At 43.8% G+C, this 13,374-nt stretch overlaps 1 protein-coding gene across 1 annotated transcript in view; it reads right to left on the bottom strand.

The window, feature by feature from the left end:
- The window catches only part of THADA (thyroid adenoma associated), a 306,833-nt gene that overhangs the window by 81,062 nt on the left and 212,397 nt on the right, over nucleotides 1–13,374 (bottom strand). Inside the window, exon 31 of the mRNA XM_006778691.2 lies at nucleotides 13,350–13,371. Coding sequence (XP_006778754.1) covers nucleotides 13,350–13,371 — 22 coding nt within the window. The remainder of the gene's footprint in view (nucleotides 1–13,349; nucleotides 13,372–13,374) is intronic.

Raw genomic sequence — 13,374 nt, 5'->3', positions numbered from 1 at the left:
AAGAGAAAAAGAATGATCAAGGGTAAGTGGTAGGAGAGGGAGAGGGAAAGACAGTCTATACAGGCTCCCATGAACCCCGCCACTTGACAATGTCCAGCCACCATTTCCTTTATTTAAAGCTCAGTCAAGCCCTGTTGGCATGGCTCAGTGGTTGAGCATCTACTTCTGAGCCAGGAGGTCATGGTTCAATTCCCGGTCCGGGCACATGCCTGGGTTGTGGGCTTGATCACCAGTATGTGGTGTGCGGGAGGCAGCCAATCAATGATTCTCTCTTATCGTTGACGTTTCTCTCTCTCTCTCCCCCTCTCCGAAATCAAGTTAAACACACACACACACACCCCCCAAAAAACTCAGCCATGCCGGTCCTCTAGGAAACAGCCTCCGAGGGCACTCTGAATGGCTGACTTGACCGAGGACATTGTGCTGACTACTCACTACTTCCTCTGGTCTCCCAAGATCCTGCTGCCATCTCTGTAGTGTAGGCAGCTCAAGTCTCTGCAGTGGTAGCTGTCCACAAGCCAGACGCTGCCTCTCCTTCCATTTGGTTATAAAAGGAAGAGCTGCTGCGGTTAGGAGCCAGGAGGTACGTCTCTGATGCAGGCCACATTCAGCCATATAAATGTGGAAGTGTAAACTACACAAAGAGAACCCCTCTCTCCCTTCTGATTTCCATTTTTACCACAGCCCCCAGCCAAGTAACAATCATATGGCATTCTTAGAGAAACAATAGGGGGTTTGTTTAAACCGAGATGCCAAATGGTCATGAATTGCAGAATATATATTTTTAAAAAGTTATTTTCCCCCACTGTGACATCCAGAATTTAGATCTGCACACGGGGCCAGCTGGCAGTGGCATGCCGGGCCTGGCTGGCTACCCGGGTCTGCTCGTTTACCTCGCCCTCCCTGGGGCGGGGGGATGGCAAAGCTGCACATGTAGGTTATGCTCCAACTTCCACCCAGCCTTTCTTGGTCTGAAGCTTTTCAAGTGTTTATACTCATAACACACATGTATAAGCTGCCCCGGAGCCCTCCTACTTGGATTTTCCTTTAAAAGTGAAGCCATGTTCGTGCCCTGCTCTGGTGGTTGACCAACTTACAGGGAATTCTTACGGAGCTGCCATGTACAAAGCAAGAAACATGAGCTGTGAGTCTGTCCAGGAAGGAACCCAATGTCCCAGCCATGCACTAGGGAGCACCAGTGGCTTCCCCGGGAAAAGCAGCGTTTATTCCCGGGGGATGGAGTCTGGAAATAGAGGGCCTTAACCACGTTACCAGTGTCCCGGGTGCCCCTCAGCCTGGCCCAGGCAGCATGCAGGAGGTACTGCTTGGGTCTGGGTTGAAGTCACAGCCACTTTTTCCCTGGGAATGCCACTGCCTATGAGGAGCCCACAACCTCAATGCCCAGGCTTTGCCTTTCCCTCCAGTTGGGGTCACCTGCTTTTTCTGAGGGCCCCCAGGGAGCCTCCCACACCCTAGAGGCCTCATATTTTTCCATCATTCTATGGGGCATCTTTTTCTCATTAATGTACTAACACTCAAGTATGTGCAGAGAATGAGGAAAAAGAGACCTTGTGTGGGACTTGGGATTTGTTCAAAGCCTGGGGAAACCTTTTTAGAGGGTGTATGTTTTTTATTCCTTTTATGAGAGATGCATGTTTCTCCCCCTCTGTGACTTGTTTAAAAGTTAAGTTTAATATGCTGCCAGAGAAATTGCTGGTTAATAACTTAATAAGCTATGTGCTAGGAATTATGGGAGAAAAGTAGTATCCAAGAGAACTTTTATTGTACAGTTTGGGACTTGGAGGATATATAGCTTCAGTTATTATATAAAATGCTAACAGAAGTCCCCTTTCTTTTCAAACCTTACTTTCTCCCCAGGATTATAAAAAAGATAAATAAGTGAGGTTAATGAAAACTTCTAGAACCTGCATGAAAAGGTGAGAATTTTATTTTTAATCCTCACCCAAGGATATGTTTCCATCGCTTTGTAGAGAGAGACGAATTGGGGAGGGGAGGCAGAGAGAAACATCATGTGAAAGAGAAACATTGATCAGTTGCCTCTGGTACACACCCCAACTGGGGATCAAGCCTGCAACCTAGGTATGTGCTCTGACCAGGAATTGAACCCGCAACCTTTTGGTGTATGGGATGATGCTTCAACCAACTGAGCCACCCAGCCAGGACAGAAGATGAGAATTTCAAACAGCATAGTCAACAGAACTGTGCTAATGTGAACCCGGCAAAGTATACGCTTGGACATTAGCCCTGGCCATAAGAGTAATAATGATAAAATAACATCAACTTCACTTTATTAAAAGTTATATCTTCAAAAAAGATTCCTGTTTTATCTTTGTAAGAAGAAAAATATTATTAAAGGGCATTATTATTCCTATTTTTACAAATCCACAAAGTAGCTCATACAGCTCAAGTGACCTACTCAAAATCAGGGCAACAACCAAGAATAGCATCAAGGCTTTCCAGACAAATTGTATCTGCGTGTCCCAAACACAATCAGATGAAAAGTGAGACGCTGTGCCAAACAAGTGTATTTTGGTTTGCGGCCTCATGCTCCAGTGTTATGTCCTGGTAGCCAGGCTGGTGAAGGGCAAGGCTCCGAGCACAGCTGCTTCTGTGAGATCAACAAAGGCCTATTTTCAACATGGCCGATTATATTGATAAAGATTTAATTATTTGACAATAGATATTTCCATGTCTAGCTCTTTTATACTTTCCTACCCATTACTTACTATGTCCCTCTCTGCCCTCATCTATTTCACACTGTCATTTTAGAGCATCTCACTTGACAGATAAACACTGAGCCCCCTGCCCCGACCCCAAATTACAGGCCACACATCACTGGTTAAGTAGCTGAGCCGGGACCAGAACCCAGACCTGCTAAACTTGAGTGTACTCTGCCTCTCCTCAAATTCAGAAGGTGCATTCACAGGCTAGAGGCTTTCCCACCCACTGAGTGCCTCTCCAAGTGACCCTCCCTGTAGTCGCCCAGGAGCAGAGGACCTTGGGCTGATGAGGGTCCCTTTTGGTTCAGGGATGGAGACCTGGAAGAAGCTCCTGAAGTTGCGTGGGCCAGTCCTTTGGCCAAGGAAGTCTGGGCATTACTAGCAGGAGGACAGCAGGCTTTGGAGGGTCTCTCTCAAAGCCACTGCCCTGGCCCATTCACATAACACCAGCCCACATGCCCGACAAGCCTCCTGGAGGCAGCCTGAAGCCTGGCCATGTAGAGCAAATGTGCCAAGGCTGAGTCAGCTCATAAGAGGGCAGGGGAGCAGGAGGCCAAGTGAGGCCTACAGAAGTCCTCCGGCCATGTCTGGGTGTTCCCTGAAACCTGCACTCAGAGTTACTGACTTCAGTTAAAGGTATGGTCTCCAAAAGACCGCTACTGAAAAAACAAGTGGCTGACCCAGGAGACTGAATTTATTTAGATATTAGGACTTAGTAACATGTTAGCATGATTTGTTGGTCAGATCAAGCAGCAGCCAGCCAGCTGAGAGTGGCAAGGTCTAGAGCAGTGGTCGCAAACCGGTGGTCCGCAGACCACTGGTGGTCCGTGAGGTCCGAAAGGTTGGCAACCGCTGGTCTAGAGCATGGGTAGCTGCCCAGGGAGGGCAGCTCTAGGGAGAGGGCCTTGGGCAGCCCAAGGCATGGGTTGCAGAATTTTCTATGTGATGATCAACCTGCATGGAGGAAGAAAGTGGATCAAGAGGCAAAAAATAAATGTGCTATTTACATCCCTAACTTGGGCCATCTCCAGGGCCAGCCACATCTGACAAGTAGGAAGAAATCACCTGCCCCTTGTGTTTATTTCCCTATCTACAAATACAGGTTTGGATTAGATCCTTGTTTTGAAATAGGGAGTCAGTCTCTTTTGGGGTTACCAATGGCCCCCCTCCCAGCCTGCACATTTCCCATCTCTTCTATCTTCAATATCTTGAACTTCCTCTTAAGCTTCTGTTTGAAGAAAGGATTCCCTTTCCTGCTATAAATTCTGTGGTTCTAGGGTCCTCTTAGCAACTTTGAGAAGATGTATCAAGCAGCATCTCTATTCCCATTACCTACTGTCCAGGTAGGCAACAGGGGTTTCCAGGGACTTCTGTTGACCACTAGGAAGGGCTAAACATTTTGTTGGTCATGGGAGAGGCTGGGAAATTTTAATACACTCCGCAGGGTATCTTATGTGTATGCAGATAGCAGCCTATTTGCCAGTGTTAGCTTGAGTTTATTGACTTCCTTTTAAGTCTTGGATCAAGTCCAAATTCCTCTGGCTGACATTTAAGGCCTGCCACAACCGGTCTCTTATCAGAGCTTGTACTGCTGGCCAAAACACACCATGCTTGTCTCCTTCCACTCTGTCTCCTCACTGGCCCACATATAGCACATGCATTCTCTGCAGTATGACATCACACGTGTTGTCCACCATCTTGAAATGCTCTTTCCCACCACTTTTGGTTTTTTCAAATCACACCCATGCTCTAAGAACCATCTCAAATACTACCTACCCTAGCAAGCCTTCCCTGACTATCCAAGTCCACATTCTTGTCTGAATTCTTATGCTTATTATGTACTATCGAATCAGAACTTCTACGAGGACGTAAATGTTGGTTGTTTCACATAGATAAGCTTTCTTTTCAACTGGTTTGGAACATAACTAATAGCGACTCCATTATAGATGTCTAAAGTGGTTCCCACAAGCTGGGCACTGTACTATGATTCCTTCCTGTGTACTTGGGCAATGAGACCAGCATAATTTACTTAGCAACACAGGTTCTAGACCAGTATAACCTCACTCATTCCCCAATCTAAGAAAAGTAATCTTATCTAACAGTTGAATCTCACCAAGCCTTGAAAGACTCCTTCCTCCTCCTAGAAGACTTCCTTGATATTCCACCCCCCACAAGCTGGCTCCCATAACATACTCTGGCCTCATGCCAGCATTTAACAAATTCTTACTTATTTACAGCAATTAAATCCATACCTGTCTTATGTACTCTGTTTTTGAAGTAGGGACAATATTCATCTCTATATTCCTCACTGTGCTTTGCTTTGTACTGTTTGTGAATATGAATGATCTTGAATTAATTGGGAATGGCTCAATAAAGGTAACCAAGCTATTGATTTATCAAAAAAGATGGAACATGTTACATGCTAAAGGAAAAACCTCCACTGTATTAGAGTTTTACATAATATTATGAAAATGTGTTGAAGACACTGTAAGCCTGTACTCCCTTAAAAGCTGGGCAATGACAACATTGCACATATCTTCCAACAGCAATACCCCAATAAGCCAAGAGCTACAAGTGGAGCAAAACAGATAATTTCTGAACTAATTATCATCTCCAGATTAGGTTTGCAGATTTTTATATTCAAAAGTAGAAAGCATCAGCATTTGGGGATTGAATTTTTGATGTACAATGCATTAAAGGGTTATTTTTATGTCTTAATTGCAGTGTCAAGAAAATTTGATCTTGGGCAACTTGCTCAAAGGCTCAGTTTAATATATTGACCACTTCTGACTGCTCTTAACCAACTAGTTTCCATAAGCTCAGCCTGTCAACAAGAAATACCTCATTTATCCTTAAGCTTCACTTCTTCTCTAACAGCTTATTCTTTCAAGACTTGACATATTTTTTATTTTTTGAGAGAGAGAGAGAAAGAGAAAGAGAGATTATTTTGTCTGTGCCCCATCAGAGATCAGACCTACAACCTGGATATGTGCCCTGACTGGGAATCGATTGACCGGGAATCGAAGCTGCCACCTTTTGGTGCATGGGATGATGCTTCAACCAATTGAGCCTCATGGGCCAGGGCGAGACTTGACATATTTTTAAAAGGACTATGTAATGAAAATGTTTTTCACCTTGTCCATTGGTTTGGGTTAAAATATGCTAACTTAATGTTTCTCTCTGTTTTTAAAAAATACAAACAGGATCTCATTCCAAGATATCATGACCTTAAACATTCCTGAGAAGTCTGAAAGGGAAGCAAACAAATGTCAACAAGCTGAGGTCTAAAATACACCAACTTCATTTCTCTCATCATTCAAATATGCATGAGGCTCAAGGAGACTTTGAATGGGCTGAGTTTGAGGATTAAAGAGGGGTCCTCATGAGAATCTCCCTCTCCAATAAAATCTGGAGGGGTTGAAAGAAAAGCACTTTTAAAAAGGGAGTGGAGGGGAATACTGGGAAAACTTTTATTTTGATAAAAAAGAAAAAGAAAGAGTAAAGAAGAAACAAACCAAAAGCAAAACCCAACCCCCAGCAATGCCTGGAAACTTGCTATGTAACTAACCATCCCTGTTCAGACTTGCTTCCCTTAAAGTATTGGCAGAGACCACAAATGATAGCCTTAAAATGCCACATGATCATCTGAATATTTTAACAATCCTTCTTGACTGGATTCATTTCAATGGCATGGGAGTAACAGCAACCTGCAGCTGTGGCAAAGAACAGAGGACTCTATTTCGAGTGGAGGAGTGACGATAGAGGGACTTTTCCTTTGGGAGGGGACCAGGCCAAGAGACACGAGGGATTTGGGAAGGCTAAGGGACAGTGGAATCAGACCTAAACCCCAGTATTTCTGCCTGGGAAGTGCAGTCTCTTGTGTGAATAAATCTGGTGGTTAGAAAATAAATGCTGTCTTCAGCTGTAAAGCAAAACAGAATCCTAAACCAGAACTTCTGCAGCTGGCCACAGACCCCCTGGGGAAGCACTGGGATTGCCACACAAAAGCAAGCCCTGGCTTTGTCTCCATAAGCATTTTTCCGCACACATTTAAATCCACAGGCCTCACGGGGCAGACCCTCAGCTTAGTGGGGATCAGTATGTAAGAGGGAAAATGGGGAGAACAGATGAGAGTATGGGTGAGAGGACGGACAGGGAAGGACACGCAGAAGTGACTGGAAGTCTATGTACTGGGGCAATGAGGAGCTCGTGGAGGGAGTATCAGGGACACTGAGGGGGAATGGATCATATAGTTAAGATCATATAGTTAAGTACAGGAAAGGGAATGGATCATATAGTTAAGAATTCTTGCAAATAAGAACTTGGGGTAACAAATCATTAGGTATAGTACAAAGATTAGGTCTTCAACAAACAGCTCCCTCCGCCACCTCTTCCCCCGCATCAGCACTGTTTTATTCAAAAATTTATTTCCCAAGGTTGCTTTCCTTGTAACCTTCGGACCTGTCCTTATAGTCCTGAGAGCCTGTTTTTCTCACCAGAATACCAGACTGTTATTTTTCAAAATGATAAATACTTACTGCATGCCAACAAAGCACTGGTTCTACCCCAGGCACTGAGGCCATTGGGATGGCTGCCCAGACAAAGGAGTGTGGACTCCCTAGGAGAGCGGTGGGGTCATGCGGTCCCTCAGTGCAGGTCATCCCAGGTGGATGGGAAACAATTCTGGGATGACCCCTTCAGTAGCCTCAGTCCTATCCTGTGGCTCCAAGCTCCAGTCACAGGCCCTTGAGAATGAGGGTATAAAGGTAGGGAGTATTTCAAAGAGGGGGCTGAATGATCACAGTGCCTGCTACTCTGACCCTTGGCCCTCAAAATACATACTGTGTCCCCAAACCAGCAACACTGGAATCGCCTGGAGCTTGTCAGAAATGCAGGGTCTCAGGCCCCACCCTAGATCAACTGAATGCAAGTCTTCATTTTAGGAGATCCCTAGGTGATTCATGTGCATACCACGGTCTGAGAAGCACTGCTCTAAAGAACGCTTAAGTTACCGCCATTCAAAGCCTTGACATAAAAACACTGTCTGGAAAGAGGGAGGAAATGTGGCCCGATACAAAGAGCCCAACAAGAAGCAAGGAGCCAAGTCCTCAACAAATGCTTGTTGTCTGGTAACTGTGTGAGATGGGCAGTTCTCCTGACCTCTCTGGGCTGCCCTTTCCCATATACATGGGGATGGGAATAGACTACAATAACCTTCAGTACTAAAGTTCTAGGTCTATCATTCTATTTGACAAGACTCTGTTTTGTTGCCCTTGCTACAATGAAGTAGTGGGTTAAATAAACATTTGTTGTATTTAATATGCTCAATCAGTATTTGTTGAATGAAGTGATATAAGAATCATCTATTCTATTTAAGCAACACCTCAAAAAATGAAAATGGGCCATTAACTTCCAGGACAATCAACCACAACAGAGTATCAGGTTTAAATGGTATTTTTAAGAGCAATTGACATAACTTAGGTAACCAACCTCAGAAATTCACCCATATATGAAACAATGGTATGGCCCACACACTGGCACATCTGTGGAACTAAAGTTTTAACAGCTACATGTCCTGGGTAGCAGGCTAGAGAAACTGTCAACCCATCTTTCTCCAATGAATCACTGGCCTCAGGAGAAAAATACAAGTGCCCTCTAGCATGACTGCTATTTTACCCAATACTCATCCCTTGACCCCCTCCCTCAGGACGATGAGAGACACAAGAATGCACAAGAAAACATCAGCAGTTCTCAATCTGACTGCATTTTAGAATCTCTTGGCGTTTGGGCAACACCCTAAACCAAAACAATCAGAGGTCAGACCTGGCATCAGTAGGTTCAAAAACCTCTGCATGTCAGTAAGATTAGACTTATATTCACTTCTCGTCCAAATTTTATACTTGACCAATTTTCTATGATAAGCTTATACAACACTGACAATCAAGAAAAAAATGAAAAAATTTAGTAGGACATGTCTTTCTTCCTGTTCATCACTTCCATCATCCATTGTATAGGCTGGTAGACCATTTAGTTCACCACATTTATTAAAATAAAGCACATCCACACATTTTTTTTTCTTTTTATAACCGAAGGAAACACTAGATAACCAAATTGACATCAAAAAAATGTAATAGTAATTTTACATTTTAGTAAAAATTGTAATAGTCCTATGTAATAGTAATTTTCTCAAAGTAAATAAATCTTTTTTCCTCTTAGTCCTGCTTGTCAGGGCTTTTTACTATTATTGTTGTTGTTGTTGTTAATCCTCACCTGGGATATTTTTTTCATTGCTTTTTTTAGAGTGGAAGGGAGGGAGGGAAGAAGGGAAGAGAGAGGGAGAAAGAGAGAGAGAGATGTGAGACACATTGATTGGTTGCCTCCTGTATGCATCCTGCAACCCAAGTATGTGCATTTTTGTGGCCGGGTTGATGCCTAACTACTGAGCACACAAGCCAGGGCTTGACAAGACTTTAAAAAAGTCTTTCCTATTCAGGCAGAGCCTATGATCCAGCTGGGACAGCGGAGCTGGAGCCTGCGAACAGCCAGGGGACAGACGGGCTGTGATCCGGACTGTGCTGACTCCTCTCTGGGACACCCCCAGCCAGCCAATCTGGGACGTTGGCTGACTCCTATTCTCACTGTTTCTGACCTGGATCAGCTTAGTTTTCCTCCAATAGATGGTAAACTGCCTTCGCACCATGAGAGAGACAGTAAACTAGATTGAGGAGGGAGGAATGGAGGAAAAAGGGAAAGGAGGGGACTTGCAGGATTAATGAGCTGATTTCTATAAAGACTTTGACATCTTGGAATGAAAAGCGGCCTGTAAGAGCAGAAGCCCAGTCCTCCGCTCAGGCCATGTTGCCAGCTGGCCATTCATCACCCAAAATTCCCCAACAACTCCATGGCTATTGCTTAATCACCTCATATAAATCCCTATTAATCTTGCAAAGTCAAAACAGAAATATATGACAAAAGTCTTTATTTTATGTGCCCCAATTTCAAGGTCAAAATTTTAAAAACTGAATTGGTTATCCAATGGCTCCAATGAACTTAAAAACACATACCCTTCTTTTGGCATAAACGGACAAATAAATGACATCCTTGCTAATGTTTTTGTTCTTATTGGACTGAATGAACTCAGGCTGATGATCAAATAGAGGGGGAAAAAAATTTAAACCCACTTTTTTTCCCCAATAACGTTAATGTTTCATAGCTTATATCAAAAGATACAGGAAGTCCTTAGGAGGCACAAAGGAACATTGATTCCTCTTTCATGTGTAAATTGTGAGGGACATAAAGGAGCCTCTTCAACAGAGGAATCTGGAATACTGTGCCCTGTAAAGTCTTCCCCGTGAAAGGCTGGTGAGAATGTGAAGACAGGGTTGGCTTTGAGAAGGGCCACTAGGACCCAGAGCTCATGTGAGCAAGGAGCTGTGAGCGCAGACAAACACCTCCTGTAGCAACACTCTCAAGAGGACCTAAAGGACAGGGCAGGTATGTGACAGACTGAGGCTTCGTCACTTATATCGTATTCTATACTTTCTTATGCAGGAACCTCAAGGTTACTGTGACAATGGTGTGAATAATACAGAAAAACTGATCCATGGCTTTGGAATGCATTGTGTTCTGGCAATGTGTTTTCCTCCCGAACGTTATTTTAGGTCCTGAACACATGCTGATTAATATGGTAAAAGTGTTGGGTAGTAAGAGGAAGCCTGGTGTTAGGAACCATCTACAGACCACCCACAAAGTGTAAAGTTCACACTTGAATAATAAAGTGTTGACTGTACTGGAAACATAATAAGTGGCTTTCCTGGACTCTCAGCAAGGAAGGTAGAAACCCAGTGAATTGCAGTGATTCATGCCTTTGTTTTCTAGGCCTGGAACACATGGAGAAAAATCAGAGAAAATGGGTGGGGGTGACGATGATGAAAAGCCTGATTAGAAAACTTCATTGGAAGCACAGGGAAGGTTAAGAGAGGCCAGAAGGACTTCTTCAGTTTTGTCATCCATCTTCAGGCATTGCACAACACGAAGGTCCATTCAGATGGCTGGTCTCCTACTCTATCTCCTCCTCCCTATCCAAACAGAAGGAACTGGCCCATCAAGCCAGTGAATGAAGAACTTCTATGAAACCCATGAAAGGATAGCAAACTAAGGGGGCAGAAACTCCTTCCTCAGCAAAGAGGAGAGTCAGTATTGTCTTGGGCCAGTCAGGCTGGAAGCAGGGGTTTTAATTGCATGGTTTCTGGAGAGCCCTGACTTCCTGATAACCTAGAAATAATAGCGAGAGGGTCTGGCCTATGAATAGAGAAGAGCACAAATGTGATCAACAGTTCCCTGTTCTGAAAAAAGCATCTGGGGGGAAGTTGTCCAGAAGCCACACAGAAGTGAAACGATACTAGGCTCATGTAAGTGGTTTATGGTACATCAACTCCTACTCTTTTTTAAAATATGCTTTTATTGATTTCAGAGAGAGGAAGGAAGAGAGCGAGAGAGAGATAGAAACATCGATGATGAGAGAGAATCATTGATTGGCTGCCTCTTGCATGCCCTCTACTGGGGATTAACCCCGCAACCTGGGCACGTGCCTTTGACCGGAATGGAGTCGGCAGGCCAATGCTCTATCCACTGAGCCAAATCAGCTAGGGCCATTAACGCCTACTCTTTAAATAAAAGAGAGAGAGAAAAAATTGGACTAAAAATGAGAGGTTAATCATCACTTTATTGGCATTTCAGACACTAAAAATTTTCTCATGAATATCCCTGCCCAAAGCTACAGGTGCTTAGGAAAACATGGAGAGTCACATCCACACATGGAGAAATCCTTCACTGGCTCCCTTTCACTAAACGTTTCCTTTTGAATTTTTTAATGTGTGGTTCAAGTATTTCTTCAGCTACCTTTCCTTTCTTTTTTGTTTTTTAAGGATATGTTTTTATTGATTTTAGAGAGAGAGGAAGGGAGAGGGGGAGAAACATTGATGTGACAGAGAAACATCGACTGGTTACCCCAACTAGGAATTACACCTACAACCTGGGTATGTGCCCCGACTTGGGACTTGAACCCACGACCTTTTGGTGTATGAGACAACACTTCAACCAACTGAGTCACTCTGGCCAGGGCTTGTCAGCTTCATTTTCTGCCACATGTACCTTATACTTAAACCAGAAGAGTTCTCCACACTCACCATGCCACTTTATACTGCCATGTCTTTGCCTAGGACATTACCTGAGCCTAGAATGCCCCTCCCTGCCCTGGCCACTTAGCAAAATTCCTCTCATCTCTTGAAGGGTGCAATGCTGGATCTCCCCTGCCCCTCCTCTGGGCTATTTCTATACCTACTACATATATTTGTTATCATACTTACCATATAGGATGGAAATTATTTACACATCTTTTTCATCTTGTGGATGTGAGCTCCTTAAAGCCAGGACTAGTTCTTCTATATCTGCATCCCTACCTCTCCTAACACAAAGGTTAGTGTGTAGTCTGTGCTCAACAGTACTTTGTTGAATTACACTGAATTGCAGGCCTCATACTACCCATCAGTTGCTTTGCCATATAAGGTGGGAAGCCCAAGAAAAGTGAACAAAAGCATATTTTTAAAAAAAATTTAAAAAGGGGCTACTATTTTAGGCAACCAACATATTGACTCTTAATCAAACACAACATACGCAGCATGAGATGTGGTAGCATGTGGTCCTCCACTAGGCTGCCTCTGCTGGAACTTACAGAGGACACACCGGGGGTCCTCGCAACATCACTGTCCGACAGTGATTTGAACACAGTGTTACAGAGAGGATTTCCTATTAAGTAAATGAGATACAATGGGGTCTTGACTTACGAGTGTCCCGAGGAATGAGTTTTTTGAGATACCAGCTGTCTCTTGGCCGATTTTTTGCATTGAGTTGACAGAGTAATTTGAGTTAACGAGCTCCTTAACGAGCTCCTTAACGAGCTCGAGCTCGGTCTCGGAAGCAATTAAACTCGTAAGTCAAGGCCCCACTGTATTCTTTCACTCCGTTTTTCACACAGAAAAGTGTGAACGGTCTAGAACAGCCGTGGGCAAACTACGGCCCGTGGGCAGGATCCGGCCCATTTGAAATGAATAAAACTAAAAAAAAAAAAAAAAAGACCGTACCCTTTTATGTAATGATGTTTACTTTGAATTTATATTAGTTCACACAAACACTCCATCCATGCTTTTGTTCCGGCCCTCCGGTCCAGTTTAAGAACCCATTGTGGCCCTCGAGTCAAAAAGTTTGCCCACCCCTGTTCTAGAATAAACTAACAATGGCCAGGAGGAAGAACAAAATGTATCTAACACAGGGTTGGGCACATAGCAGGTATTAATAAAAATAAGCTGATTGGTGGAGAGATAAAAAGCCATATTACATGCCCCCCAGCCACACAGCAGCTTTAGAAAAATTGTCAAGAAAATATTTTTCTTTCTTCACCACAACCCAAAGTTCTAAAAAGATAAATACTCTAATAAGTTTAGAAAACTCATGCCAATGACGTTTAAAACTCCCACAACTAGAAACAGCAATTCTCCAATGTATTCCTAACCCCTGATAACTCCTTGCTCATGAGGGGTTGTAACATACCTCTTGGCCAGCCAGAGTTTGGCTG

The sequence above is a fragment of the Myotis davidii genome, unplaced genomic scaffold (assembly GCF_000327345.1).
Source record: "Myotis davidii unplaced genomic scaffold, ASM32734v1 scaffold6, whole genome shotgun sequence".
Lineage (NCBI taxonomy): Eukaryota > Metazoa > Chordata > Mammalia > Chiroptera > Vespertilionidae > Myotis > Myotis davidii.
This window is presented reverse-complemented; position numbering and strand designations above follow the sequence as displayed.